Source organism: Artemia franciscana, chromosome 19 (genome assembly GCF_032884065.1).
Source record: "Artemia franciscana chromosome 19, ASM3288406v1, whole genome shotgun sequence".
Taxonomy (NCBI): Eukaryota; Metazoa; Arthropoda; class Branchiopoda; order Anostraca; family Artemiidae; genus Artemia; species Artemia franciscana.
Window position 1 is genome coordinate 32,449,328 of NC_088881.1, and position 13,900 is coordinate 32,463,227.

General features: G+C 34.6%; 1 protein-coding gene across 4 annotated transcripts in view; it reads left to right on the top strand.

The window, feature by feature from the left end:
- LOC136039577 (dual oxidase-like) overlaps window positions 1-13,900 on the top strand; it is a 49,651-nt gene that overhangs the window by 495 nt on the left and 35,256 nt on the right. For 3 of the 4 annotated variants that reach the window (XM_065723430.1, XM_065723428.1, XM_065723429.1), the window contains exons 2-3: window positions 4,373-4,522; window positions 10,120-10,249. In XM_065723430.1, coding sequence (XP_065579502.1) covers window positions 10,133-10,249 — 117 coding nt within the window. In that variant the 5' untranslated portion in view covers window positions 4,373-4,522; window positions 10,120-10,132. Of the gene's footprint in view, window positions 1-4,372; window positions 4,523-10,119; window positions 10,250-12,707; window positions 12,801-13,900 lie in introns of all 4 variants that reach the window. The other variant, XM_065723431.1, reaches the window with a different exon arrangement.

A 13,900-nucleotide genomic window follows, 5' to 3' on the forward strand; every position in this document is an offset into this window, starting at 1 on the left:
ATGTTGAGAAAGAAGTAACCTAAGTCAAGAAAACAAATTTTGCTTCATAATATGTAGCCAAATTGTAGTTTCCTCTATGACTTATTCCCTTATTTGCAAATATATGGGCCAAATTAGATTTTCCATGCATTTTCCTAGGATTAAATAAAAAAATAAGTTTTCTTTTAAATTGAAAGTAAGGAGCAACCAAGCTTCTCTTATTTGTGGATGAAGAAAAACAGACCCAGAAACACACAATGCCTTCCAGAAATTATGCAGAGATTGAAAGACAAAGAGATACAAGAGTGGGGTTGTTTAGTATGTTTGTCAGAAACACTGAAGAAACATAGTAATGTAAAAGAAATTTTAGGGGAAGAATATTATTTTAAGGTAAATTTACCTTTTAGATATTTAAAATCATGGATCAAGTTGAGGGGAAATTGCCTTCCAGTACATAGGGGACAGAAAAAAAAAATAAGGGTACAAATGGTAAGTGTGGGGATTGTGGAAAAGAGGATAATAATTTAGCCCATTTCCTTATGGAGTGCCAGGAGCTTGAAAGTCTTAGGGATGAAATTTGGGGGGACCATTGGTTGGTGCTGCTTTCTGATATCCTGAGGTCTTTGATGCCTGGAACCATATGCAAAATGGCACAAAATGTGGAAAAGGCGGGAGAGGCTCAGTCAAGCTCGAGTGAATGAAAATAAGTATTGTTTTATATTGAGTGTGTGTTCTGTGCAGTGTTGTATTATTAAATAATGTTGTGTATGGCCATAGGGCTGAAATAAAATTTCTTTCTTTCCTTCTTTCATTAAAACTTAAAACAAACAAAAATTACTTTGTAGGCCTATATGAAAGGGGTTGTTTCCTCATCAATGCTTTGCTCTTTATGCTCAAGTTTGACTCTTTCTCACAACTCTTCTTTTTAAAACAGTAAAAAACTTCAGTGTAAAGAGCAGGGCATTGATGAGGAAGCAACCCCTTTCATATAGAAAGTAATTCTGTTTGTTTTAAGCTTTAATGTTGCTCCTTACTTTCAGTTATCCCAACCAGGTCCAATTTCATTAGGGGGGGGACCAAAAATCTTGGAAAACACATAAAGCAGAGAGATCAGGATGAAACTTGGTGGAAAGAATTAGCACACATCCAAGATAGGTGACTGACATAATTGGACCAGATCTGCTCTCTTTGGTGGAGTTGGGGGGGGGGGGGGAGTAATTCAGAAAAATGAGGTATTTGTAACTTACAAACTGGTGATCATATCTTTGCTGATAAATCTATTTTTAGGAAAGAGTGACAGAATGAGAAAAATAAGTACAATGGAAATATAAACTACAGTATGAATTTGTCTATCTAAGGGAGGGGTAGGGGGTAAATTGAAGCCATTTTAGGAATGGTTTAAGTATGTCAGCTTTGAAAAAAAACTGTTTTCAGAATTTTACAGTTTTCCTTTGAACAGACCTAATTATACAATAATGCCCTTAAAAGTAAGGAAACTATTTTAAAATACTATCATTCATAAAAGTGTACTACCTTTTTTAATACCACTTTCCCCTTTGATATTCAGATACATACCCCAAATATATATTCTCATTGAATTTCTTATAGTAAAACTTTTCCTTCTGCTGCTTGGTTACTGTTAATTTAATAAAAAGAAAGATATAAGCTTGAGAAAAGTCATTTGTAATATTCAATCTTGGGTATTGGCTTGGATAACTTCTGCATTTGTTAATTATACTAACAAAATTAGCAGCAAACTAGAGCCTTTATTTTTGTATATTTAATTCTATTTTTGCTTGGCCAGTTCTAATCTCAGATAGATATCTTGATTTTAAAAATATTTTGTCAATGTATTGACAACAGGCTTCTAGTCCTAAACATAAATAGTTGAGATTTGTTGATATGTAAGACTAGACTAGTTGGGAATAACCAACTATAATCTTGAAAAACTACAATCATATACATACTGCACAGATTTTAACAAATTCAATGATGAAGCAGTCTACTTCTTACATTTTATGTTAGAAAGTTTACAAGGATTTAACTGTTGAATTATCCAACTAATCTTTTGTTGAGGATTGAACAGTATTTTCCAAGATTAGACTAAAGCTTTTAATGTACACCTTAGAATAAGCTCCAATATTGAATATCAATGTATTTAAAAGAGTCAGCATTTTTTAGGGGCTATTATATTCTAGATAATACCATTCTCATGAAAAAAATTCAGAAAAATGATTAAACTATCTAGTATAACAGTTCAAAATAGGGATGATTACTTTTATACCTTTGTCCTGGAAAGGCAGTATGGTCTTTGAAGTTAACTACTAGTTCTTGGTGTTATAAGAAATTTTACACCCAGATTGGTAGAAATAAGGATAGATGGTATCCTAGACTAGGTAAATTAGATAAAGAAAAAGAAATAGTAATGGCTACAGACTACTGCAATTTTATAGGTATTACAACTATAGTTATAACCAATACAGTATTTAGTTGTATATGGCCCATACCTTTGTATAGTGTTCACATTATGGTAAAGCAGCTAATCCAATAGATTTTGTTGTGTAGACCAAAGACTGTTAGGATCAATACAAGATACAAGGGCATATAGGAGTACTGTTATTGATGTTAAAAGTAAAGATCACTGTCTAGTAGGGTTTATGGCTAATTTCAGAGGCGCCATTTGGGCCAAATCTTGGGGTGAGCATGAACTCCATCTGCCCCCCCCCCCCTGATTCACTTTGTGTCACGTAAGAAAAATCCGGGTTTTGGAAGCACATTGATTGAATATTCTAAATAAAAATGCACTTTCAGCACCTGTGTATTGCTTGGAAGTATACTGTAACCAAATGTGGAACTCAGCCACAATGACCACTAAGATTAATTATAACAACAAAGAATACAATCAACAAGGTTAAGTGATTAAACTGAAAGTGGAAAATTCAACCAGACTACAGGTTGGCATTCCTCAACAAGAAACTTTCTTATTTAAGTAAACATACATTGGTGAAAGTAACCTTCATTATTATCCTGAGGGTTGTAAGCAAAATCTCAGTGTCCCTTCAGCAGAAATCTTCCAGATCAAATATATTTACAAAAAGGAAAAACATAACAAGAAAAAAATTTAACAACATTCAAGGTAACAAGGGGAACCACCAAGCTTTCATCTGCAAAATCGTCAACAAGCTGGTTGTAGTCCAAATTTTTTACTAAATCCTTCTCTGCAAATACCAAAAGGAGGTGACTGAGATGATCATCTCCTGTTGTAGACTGCAGGTAGTTTTTCACTATTTCTAGGCTAGAAAACAAATGCTCATTGCTTGCTGTTGTGTCAGGAAGTGTGGCAGCAATACAAAGTACTTTAATTACTTTTGAGTAAGCCACTGGTAATGCCTGAAGATGGTCGACAATGTCTAGGAAGTTTTCCAGCTTTTTCTCCTCATTGAGCAAGAAACGCTTGGCAATACCAGCTTGAGATTCGAGAAGAATGCTGTCAATATCCAGCTTGCCGTAAGGAGATGAGAAAAGCTTGAGCAGCTCTGTGTCCATAAACTTGGTTGAGCTTGGATCCAAGGCTTTGAGCATACTCAGCACTGGCAAGTTATCTGTGAACCTTCTGTCAAACTTGGCTAGTAGATGGTCAAAAGTTTTGAAGTAATCTTGCTGCATTTCATCTGCCGAAGTTGTAGTCCAATTTCCAGATTTGATGAAATTCTTTCCTAGCATCAAAGTTGTCACAAATTGTTTCCGATGCTTAGTGATCTTTGGAATTCTTCAAGGTCGTCCTGTCTGACCAACAGAGGAGGGTCTAGTTGCGGGTCCATTCACAGCAGGTACTTCAGTTTTGAGTTCTGTTAAAAACTCTTTAGACTTCTTGAAAAGTGATACAAATGAAGCATCTGAACGCAGGTCAGTGAGTTTGCTTCTTGTGGCCTGAATCAGGGTGCACAATCAAGAAATGAACAAGTCGATGGCGACAGCATGGAGTTGCTGAGACAGCAATTTCGTCGCTCCTGTATTTGCTTCTATGTAGTGCAATTGGAAGGTAACAAGGAACAATTCCATCAAGAAATGATAGGCCAGGAACTGACCTATTTTAGTCTATCAACTTAGAGGAATTACTGCAAATATTCAGAATTTATAATATTAATATAATCATCTAGGAAACGGGCATTTGACATAACTTGAGAATTAGATTATGTATCTAACCTGCTTTCAAAGTTTACAATGGTTAATAGCAAATAGTATTATTATTATGGCCAGCAAAGGACCCTTTTTGGTGGAAGCTTGGGCCCCATGGAAAATCTGGGGGTGGCGTTTGCCCACCCCTGCCCCCCCGAAATGGCGCCTCTGGCTAATTTGCAGCTGAAATTAATGAAAAATAACTACATTTCAGGAGGGTATGCTTGGAGTAAACTTCATGATGATAATTTGAGAGAAAAATTCCAAGAACAGTTCAATACCAAACTTGATAGTTAGAAACTTGACAGTGTAGAAGGTGGATGGAATAATTTTTGGAAACTCATGTGTAAAGTTGCTGATAAAGGTACTATTTTTTTTTTACTTCAGTTTATATTATGTGCTCACTCTCATTGAGAGTCAGATTTTGGTCTTGCTTCAATTGGCTTGCCCAAATTGACAAAATTCTTGCCTTGATGCTTTAAAAGAAAAAGGCCTTTGCCAGCTTTGCCTCTTAATCAGACTATCAGTCTTGGGTTTTCATCATTTATCCATGTCTCTTAACTCTGTTATTTTAAGACCACCAGCTTGATTTTAATTCTAAATTCTAACTGTTTTAAATTTGCCTAAAGATGTAAATATATTAGAGGTGAGAAAGAAAAAAATTACAACAAATAAATTGTTTTTTTATGGACATCTGTCAATTAAATATAGAATATTAACTTTATTCAGGAAGGTTTAGATTTCTTATTTTAAATTATGTTATGAAAGAGAGTGAAGAAGAAGAGGTTTTAAAGTAAAACAACAGAACAAAACGCATCAATTAAATCATATTTAAAGAAAAATTACAATGAAAATAACTTTTCAACAAAATTGAATATTTAAACATATTTTTAAACAAAACAAATATTTATAACTGAAATACAATTTAAAAACATTAATATTTTCTTGATTCCAGTATGAGGCAATACAAATTTGAAAACAGAAGTTTTACTTTTAATTTAAAAGTTTGAAGGGCCATATAAAAAAGGATGTACTAAAATCAATGATATTGTTTTTATGGCACTTGGTATTAACCAAGACATTGAGGGGGAGTGGGGGGCCGGTTAATTTGGAAAAAAAATAGAAAAAATGAAGTATTTTTAACTTATGAACAGGTGATGGGATCTTAATGAAATTTGATTTTTGGAAAGATATTGTGTCTCAGAGCTCTTATTTTTAAATACCGACCAGATCCGGTGACATTGGGGGGAAGTGGAGGGGGGAACCTAAAATCTTGGAAATGCTTAGAGTGGAGGGATCAAAACGAAACTTGATGGGAAAAATAGGCAGAAGTACTTGATACGTTATTGACATAACCGGAACGGATCTGCTCTGTTAGGGGGAGCTGGGGGGGGGAATTCTGACAAACTAGAAAAAATGAGGTATTTTTAACTTACAAAGGAGTGATTGGATCTGAATGAAATTTGAAGTTTGGAAGGATATCGGGTCTCAGAGCTCTTATTTAAAATCCCGACTGGATCTGGTGACATTGGGGGGAATTGAGGGGGGTCCTAAAATCTTGGAAAAAGCTTACAGTGGAGGGATTGGGATGAAACTCAGTGAGAAAAATATGCACAAGTCCTAGATACAGGATTGACATAACCAGAATGGATCTGTTTTCTTCGGGGGAGTTGGGGGGGGGGGTAATCATAAAAAATTAGAAAAAATGAGGTATTTTTACCTTGTGAAAGAGTGATCGTATCTTAACGAAATTTCATATTTAGAAGGACCTCGAAACTCAGATCTCTTATTTTTTATCCCGACAGGGTCCAGTGTCATTAGGGGGGGGGACCGAAAATTTTGGAAAACACTTAATGCAGAGTGATCAGGATGAAACTTGGTGGAAATAATAAGCACAAGTCCAAGATAGGTGACTGACATAAGTGGACCTGATCTGCTCTCTTTGGTGGAGTTGGGGGAGGGGGGAGCAATTCGGAAAAAAATGAGGTATTTGTAACTTACAAACGGGTGATCATATCTTAATTAAATTTGATATCTAGAAGGATCTTGTGCTTTAAAAATCTTATTTTAAATCCCGACCAGATCCGGTGACATTGAAGGGAGTTGGAGGGGGAAGCCGGAATTTTTGGAAAAGGTAGAATCAAGGTATCCTATGGATGGGTAATCAGATCTCAATTAAACTATAGAAGAATCTTATGTGTAAGAAGAATCTTATATATAGAAGAATCTTATGTCTCAGATGCTTCATTTTCAATTTGAATCGGATTCGGGGACATAGAGGGTTGGAGGGGGGAAACAGAAATCTTGGAAACTGGAAATCTTGGAAAACGCTTAGAGTGGAGATATCGGGATGGTACTTGACGGGAAGAATAAACACAAGTTATAGATACGAGATTGACGTAATTGGTACGGATCCGTTCTCTTTGGGGGAGCTGGGGGTTGTTATTTTGGAAAAATTAGAAAAACTGAGATATTTTTAACTTGAGAACGGGCGATCGGATCTTAATGAAATTTGATATTTAGAAGGAACTCATGTCTCAAAGCTCTTATTTCAAATCCCGACCAGATCTGTTGACATTGGGGGGAGCTGGAGGGGGAAACCAGAAATCTTGGAAAATGCTTATAAATGTCTTAGATACGTGACTGACGTAACCGGACTGGATCCACTCTCTTTGGGGGAGTTAGGTGGTGGGGTTCAGTGCTTTGGCGACTTTGGTGCTTCTGGATTAGCTATGACGATGAAAATTGGTATGTGTGTCAGGGAGTTGCACAAATTGACTTGATAAAGTTGTGTTCCCGCTTCGAACATTGGGAGGGGGGAGGGGCTGAAGGGAGAGGAAAAATTAGAAAAATTGAGGTATTTTTAACTTACGAGTGGGTGACCGGAACAAAGTATAGCTCAAAGTATAGCTCCTATGATGTTAAACACTCTAGGTCACGGACATTTTGAATCTACCCCCTTTTCAAAATTGATATCCGAAAGATTGCACCTAAGGTTGTTTATTCCCCACTAAACGTTTTGCGTTCTTAATCAACCTCAGTGAAGTTTCAAAACTGTCCTATACTATTTAGTGTTGCTGTTCTTAATTTAAAGAAATGGTTTGATCCACTATCAAAGAGGTAAGATGTGCCAGAACAACCAAACCCTGTGGACCTAACACCTTTGATGCAAACTCTGTTTTGTGGAAAATCTTTTCCGTAAGAGAATTCCACTGGAAAACCCCGCCCTTTCACTAGAAATTCCCTTTGGGCCCCTCATCTCTATGGACTATTCCCTCTGCAGAAAATCACCAAAGGAAGTTTATAACATTAATTTATTTCTTTTAAATTATTTCTTCTAAATATTTTTTTTTTTTTTTGTGATTGTGATTTAAGCTCTATTATAAGGTTGAGAAACAGAATATTTTAATTGATTTACTTTTTGATGTGAAATTAGGGATTTTGGTCAATCGTCCGTGTGAGCTTTCGAAAGACCCCTAGATAAAGAAGAATATAAAAAAATTGGTTTTTTGGATTCCTTTCTGATGATTAAACTAAATAGAAAATTATACTAAAATGCTAACTGAATATTTTGCAAAAGTAAAATCCAAATAAACGCAAGTATCTTTTATTCTATCTCTTACACCATCCCTCTGTTTTTCCCTATTTCTAGCCTCCTCATCCACCTGGTTCCCCTTTCATTTACCACCTCTTATTAGTAAATTTACTCTTTTACGTGGATGCACCTCTTCGTTCTGGACAATACTTTCATGTTCTCTTAGACAAAGATAAGTCTAGTTTTATCTCATCTTTTAAAGCTGTCAAAGTTTTTTTTTTATATCTGGTTTTATATTCATAGCTATCAACTAATTAATTCAGTCTGAGAAATCACTCTTTATTTCAAAAAAAAGTCGCAGTCTTTAAATTGTGATAAATTGTATTCTTAGCTTCACATATATCAATCCATTGGGTGTATTATAAGATCTTCAAAGAAAACATCCCTGCCATACAATTTACAAGGTATTTTAAAGTTTATTTTTTCAGTCACGGTTCTCATGGGAGTGAGGTCCACAGAGCCATTCACTTACGCACAAAGTTTCAGAGACACGGATGGATACTATACTCCTTTTATTTGTGGAATTCAGAATGTTTGCATCAAGAAAAAAAGCTCTGTAAACAAAAAAAGAAAAGAAAAAAAAAAGAAAAACCAGATTATGACTCAGTGAAACTTATGTTTAAAATATCCAGTTCAAAATTAATGTACCCGAAAGTATTACTAAACCTGGTTAATTGTCCAATTTAGGAAAAATGATGTTTTTAAATAATAAGACTTTTAGGGGCGTTTTAAACTTTGACTTAACGAGATCTGTAATTAGTTAAATGGGTTGGTAGTGTAATATCTATTTTGTCAGAGTTTTTGTTGTAACTCTTTACAACCCAAGTGGTTCTAATATTTTTCAAAATAATTGAAAATCTATTGCATATATGCAATTCAGTGTGTATATTTGCACACTAAGGGGGGGGGGTTGTAAAGCCATTTCTTTGGATAATGAATTACTTAATGTATTCTAGTTTTCAAAATAAAACTTCCTACCCTGACAGTGTACTCCATTCTCGTGATGAATCCATTTATTGCTTTAATAACATGTTTTCTGTTATTTTTTTCCATTGTTTAATCCGTTATTGTACTGATTGTGTTAATTAACCTTGAATATATCCAGTTTAAAATGAGTGACTGTGATGAATATTTTGCAAAAAAAAAACTTTCAAATGTGTAAAAAATTGGAATAATAATCCTACATGGAGTGTAGCTCATGTGTCTGTAATGCTTTTTTATTCGATTCGGATAAATATTTTACCAATGATAAACTTGAATTTCCACTTTTTGCTGTGTCTGATTTTTGCAAGCAGAAATTCGTATGCTCCACAGACAAAAGATAGATGAAAAGTTTTGCTAAAACGATCTGTAAGTGGAACAGGAGGTTGAGGCATACCACCGTTTAGCAACGTCCACACTTTTCTGTTTGATATTGCCTTTGATAACACATGTCTGAATTGATATGGGAAGTTCTAGTTTTCTTTTTAAGAGTCAAAAAGTGATCAGAACCTGCATTAGGCTGGACTCTTATTTTCTGGATGGGGTTGGAGTAGCTTAAATACATTTGGTATGCTTTTTTTTTTTTGGGGGGGGGGGGGGTAAAATTTTGGTTTTCTTTAAAAAAAAATTTCTAGTTTTTTTTATCTCTTCTTGCACAGTTCTTGTTGTTCCATGTTTCCGGTTTCGTGTTGCTTTCGTTTTTATTCTTTTGTTGTGCTAATATAAATGAACCTATAAATCTTAAAACGAGCTCAGTAAAAATTGAATATGCAAATCGAGCTTAAAACAAACAAAAATATTTTACTGTTGTAGCATAAATGAATCCCAAAATGAACAGAAACTAAATAAATAATCATAGTGAACAAACATACAACATGCACTAACATATGTGAATGAAAAAGCATTAAAGCGAATAAGCCTTTAATTAAATATGCGAACGAAGATTGAAGCGAACAAAGATCAGTTCCAACAGGAGTATGGGTACTGCCTCCTTCACTAATGGCAAAATCCTAAAACCTTTTGCGTCATTGAAAAAAAAATTAAGTTGCTGTAAAATAACATTTTGAACTGATTGGCTTTTCAGCAGTTGCCATCACTATTTATCAATGATTTAGTTTAACGTTATTTCTTCGTAAGACCGATCACGAGAAATTTAGTTTCACTACAAACAAGAATTTTGCTACTACTTCCTCTCCTACCTTTAAAAATCTAAAGCCTACTGCGTCATTGGAATAAAGTTTAGAATAAAGTTTTGAGTACATCCTATGCTACATCATACTGCTATATAGAAGAGCAGAAACGAGCTAGAGTTTTTAGAAATTTGTTCTGGTGGACTATTATCTTGCCTTCTAATCATATTTTAGTGTGATAATTTTTATTTACAGGGAGCTTTCGTTAATGCAGCTGAAGGGCCAAACAATTATGACGAAGTATTACAATCAGGCATATGGAATTGCTGTAAATCTATATACACCGATCAAATTTACTTTTGAATTAGGTCGAGAGAAAAAGAAGGTAAGTCTTAACGCCCAATCACAGTGATATGTCACCAATTCTCACTTTAAGAGAACTAGATTCATAGAATTTACCATTGACTGAAGTATTCTAAATGTTCTAAATATTCTAATAAATAAAAAAATGTTCTAAATGTTCTAATAAATATTCTAAATATTCTACTGGGTGCCAGTTAAAGGTCAGTGTTGATAAAATCTCATATTGACCGGACCTTTTGGGTTTTTGTTTTAAAATCTATTGTTATCAAAAATGTATGGATAACTTATTACAGAGAATAGTCAAAACTGAAATATTAAGAGAAATAAAAAATTTCAGAAACATTTTCAGATTTAATTCAAAACAACTATATTAAAAACAAAATTTAATTAACATGTTTAAAGTAATTAAATTCTATTTAAATCTTTTTTAATTAGAATTTCTAAATGACTGTTAAGTTAGGTGATTGAAATATCAAAGGCGAATATACAGTGTAGTAATTTTGCATTTAGATAAATAAGTAGATAATCTGAATCATTTTGGATTAAACTCTCCCTTATTATAAATGGAATTTGTTCATTTGTTGGATTTTTTTCTGAAAAAATACAATATACGTTAGTACTTGATTTGCAATATGTTCAAAAGTCATATCGATCTAAATATATGCTCTGAAAACTTTTTACGCTTAAAGTGATTTTGTACTAAAGTATTCACTTGAATAAACTTACCTCTATAGTAAAAATTGGATCCTGAATCAAAATCTAACATTCATATGTGTCAGAAATGAACTTTGCCCCAACCCCTAAATATACCAATTCAGGGTATGTACTTGCACATTAAGGGGGATAGGGTAAAGTACAAGTTTACCTCTATGGTTAGAATTGCATCTTGAATCCAGATTTAACATTCATTTACGCCACATCGGAAATAAACTTTACCTCTACCTTATTTATACCAATTCAGGGTTTATTCCAATTCAGATTATATATTTGTATATTAGGGGTGGGGCTGGGGGTATCTTAAAAAATATATTAACCTACAAACGGAACTATCGAGAATGAAGCGTATTAGGAAACCAATTCGTGCTTCATAATGTGCTGAAAAGTTTTATTAACACATTTGAAGGTGCTTCCACTATACTTTAACATAACCTGTTCCGTTCCAAGGGGGATGGGGCAACTACGGCAGTTGCTCCAAGCAACGTGGCTTAGAAGGAGTCATGACAATAGTCATTTGTTCAAAAAATTGTCCAAAGATCACACTGCAAGGCCTCTAGGGTTGACGCAACTCCTCAGAATCTGAGGGGAAAGGGTTGCAAGCTATACCCCAGGGGCATATAAGGTATTTATGGAAGGGATGGTCGTGTGAACCCTAAGAGGAGGCTCATTGGATTGCAAATGTATAGGTCTAATTAACTTTTAAGATACAAAACTGATGGAGGGCAACTAACCGGTTAGTTATTTTGTTGAAACTATTAGGACATGCAACTCCTAGTTAAACTCAGGACATGAAACTCTTAAGGCTACAACTATGCTAAGGCCACAACATATGTTATTAGCTCTACTACTACTACTGTTTTAGTGTTAGAATATTTGAAACTAAATGAAAAGGTAGTAGTTGGAATATGGTTGAGGAAAGGGTAGATCAGGAACGCTAAGAGCGTTAAGCTGAAACTCTTAGGGCTACTGCTACTACTACAATCATTAGATGGACTAATAGAGTATAAAGTAAAAACTTTCGACAAATTTTAGATTGAATTAAAACTAAATGAAAACGCACAATGTAACTGTTGGTTTTCAAATTGGTAAAGCGCATATTTCGGCAAGTACCATTACCAAGCCGTCCTTAGCGCTCTAAAAAGGAAAGAAAAACCAAAGGAAAGTAAAGTGAAATGCCAGAAACAATAACCAAGTCAAAGCAGTGAAAAGATCATTAAGAAATTAGATCATGCGAACAGTCTTTTGCTTGCGATTGATGCAGTCTGTCTAATGACCGGATTTGTGTTCTTATTAGTTATAGCAACCAAGCCAATGCTGGGAGAGCGTGAAGTTATTCTTGCTTCATGGTATTCAGAATAATTGTAGCTAATATCTTTTTTCATGAAGACCCGCTCTACTTTACCCCCTCCCCCATAACGTACAAAAACGAAGCCAAAAGTATATAAGTCAATTGCATTCTGTCACCTGTCACTGATTTTCCGGTTCTTATTTCGTCTCAGTGATTCAATTTACAGGAACACAGGTTGAACTAAGACCGCATTGGGAGAATAGCTGGGAAATGTATAATTTGGACTATATATTTGCACATTAGGATGATATTAAGAATATTTGTAGCTATTCCCTTTTTTCATGCAGACCCGCTCTACTTTACCCCCTCTCCCCTAAGGTACAAAAACGAAGCCCAAATTATATAAGTCAAGTGCATTCTGTCACCTGTCACTTGTTTTCAGGTTCTTGTTTTCTCATAGTGATTCAATTTACAGGAACACAGGCTGAATTAAGAGAGCTGCATTGGGAGAATAGCTGGGAAATATGTAATTTGGGCTATACATTTCCACATTAGAAGGGGACTTGGGGTAAAGTATAGCGTGTGTGCATGCAAAATGTGTTTGCTATAATTATACTGTTTTCTGTTTTCTAAGTTCACCTCATGAGTGTGGTCGTTATAATTAACTTCTTGGGTGTGGTCGCTATAATTATCAAGTACCCAGATTTGTTCTAAACCGGCGAGTTTGCTTTATTTTCAAATTGTATAATTTTTTTCCAGCAGAAAGTAAGGAGTGACCTTAAAACTTAAAAGGGACATAAATTATTGCTTATCGGACAAAAAGGGGACTACCTAATACTCATCCCTCGATCTTTACGCTGAATTTTGAAGTTTTGTCCCAATTCTTTAAGATCTTCTCCTTAATCAAAAAAGCTGCTGAATGTAATAAGAAAATTCTAAAAAAATGAAAAAAATTAGTGTCTGAAATAACTTTTATACTCAATATCTGACCTTTCTAATGTATTGGTGTGGAATCACCATCTCAGAGTAAAATTCGTCTGCAAATTCCCTTGATAACTTTGCTTTCCAGAATTCTTTCTGTGGAATATCCTTCCCCCCTTGCCAAAACAAATTTGTAAGGACTTTGGGGTGTCTTGTCAGTCCCGCAGACATAGTTATTGGGTATTTCTATAATGCTGAATCAAATGGCTCTTCCAAATTTTTTATCAGATGATTTTTGGGGGAAAAAGAGCTTGGGCGGAGGCTAGTCTCCCGCCAATCTTTTTGGTCACTAAAAACGGGCCCTAGAACTTCCGATGTTTGTTCGAACAAGCCTTATTCTGACGTTCCAGGACCATTGGCTTTATACGATCATCCCTGGGGAAAATTCATTTCGGATCCGTAATCTTTTTCTGGCAAACAACATAAAATTTTGTTTGTAGATATGACCTAGAAACTTTTATAGAATGTTCTCTGAAATGCTGAATCTAATGTTGTAATGTTCATTAAGATCATTTGAACTTTTCTCTTTTCTGAAAATAAGGCAAATTTTTCTCAGAGTTGCGGCCTTTTTATGGGCAACAATAAAATTAACACGTTTTTGATTATTTGGATTCAGCATAGAAGTCAATTCTTTTGTTCTATGAATTTTTATTAAAATTTCCTTTTTTACATCTTCGATTAATTTTG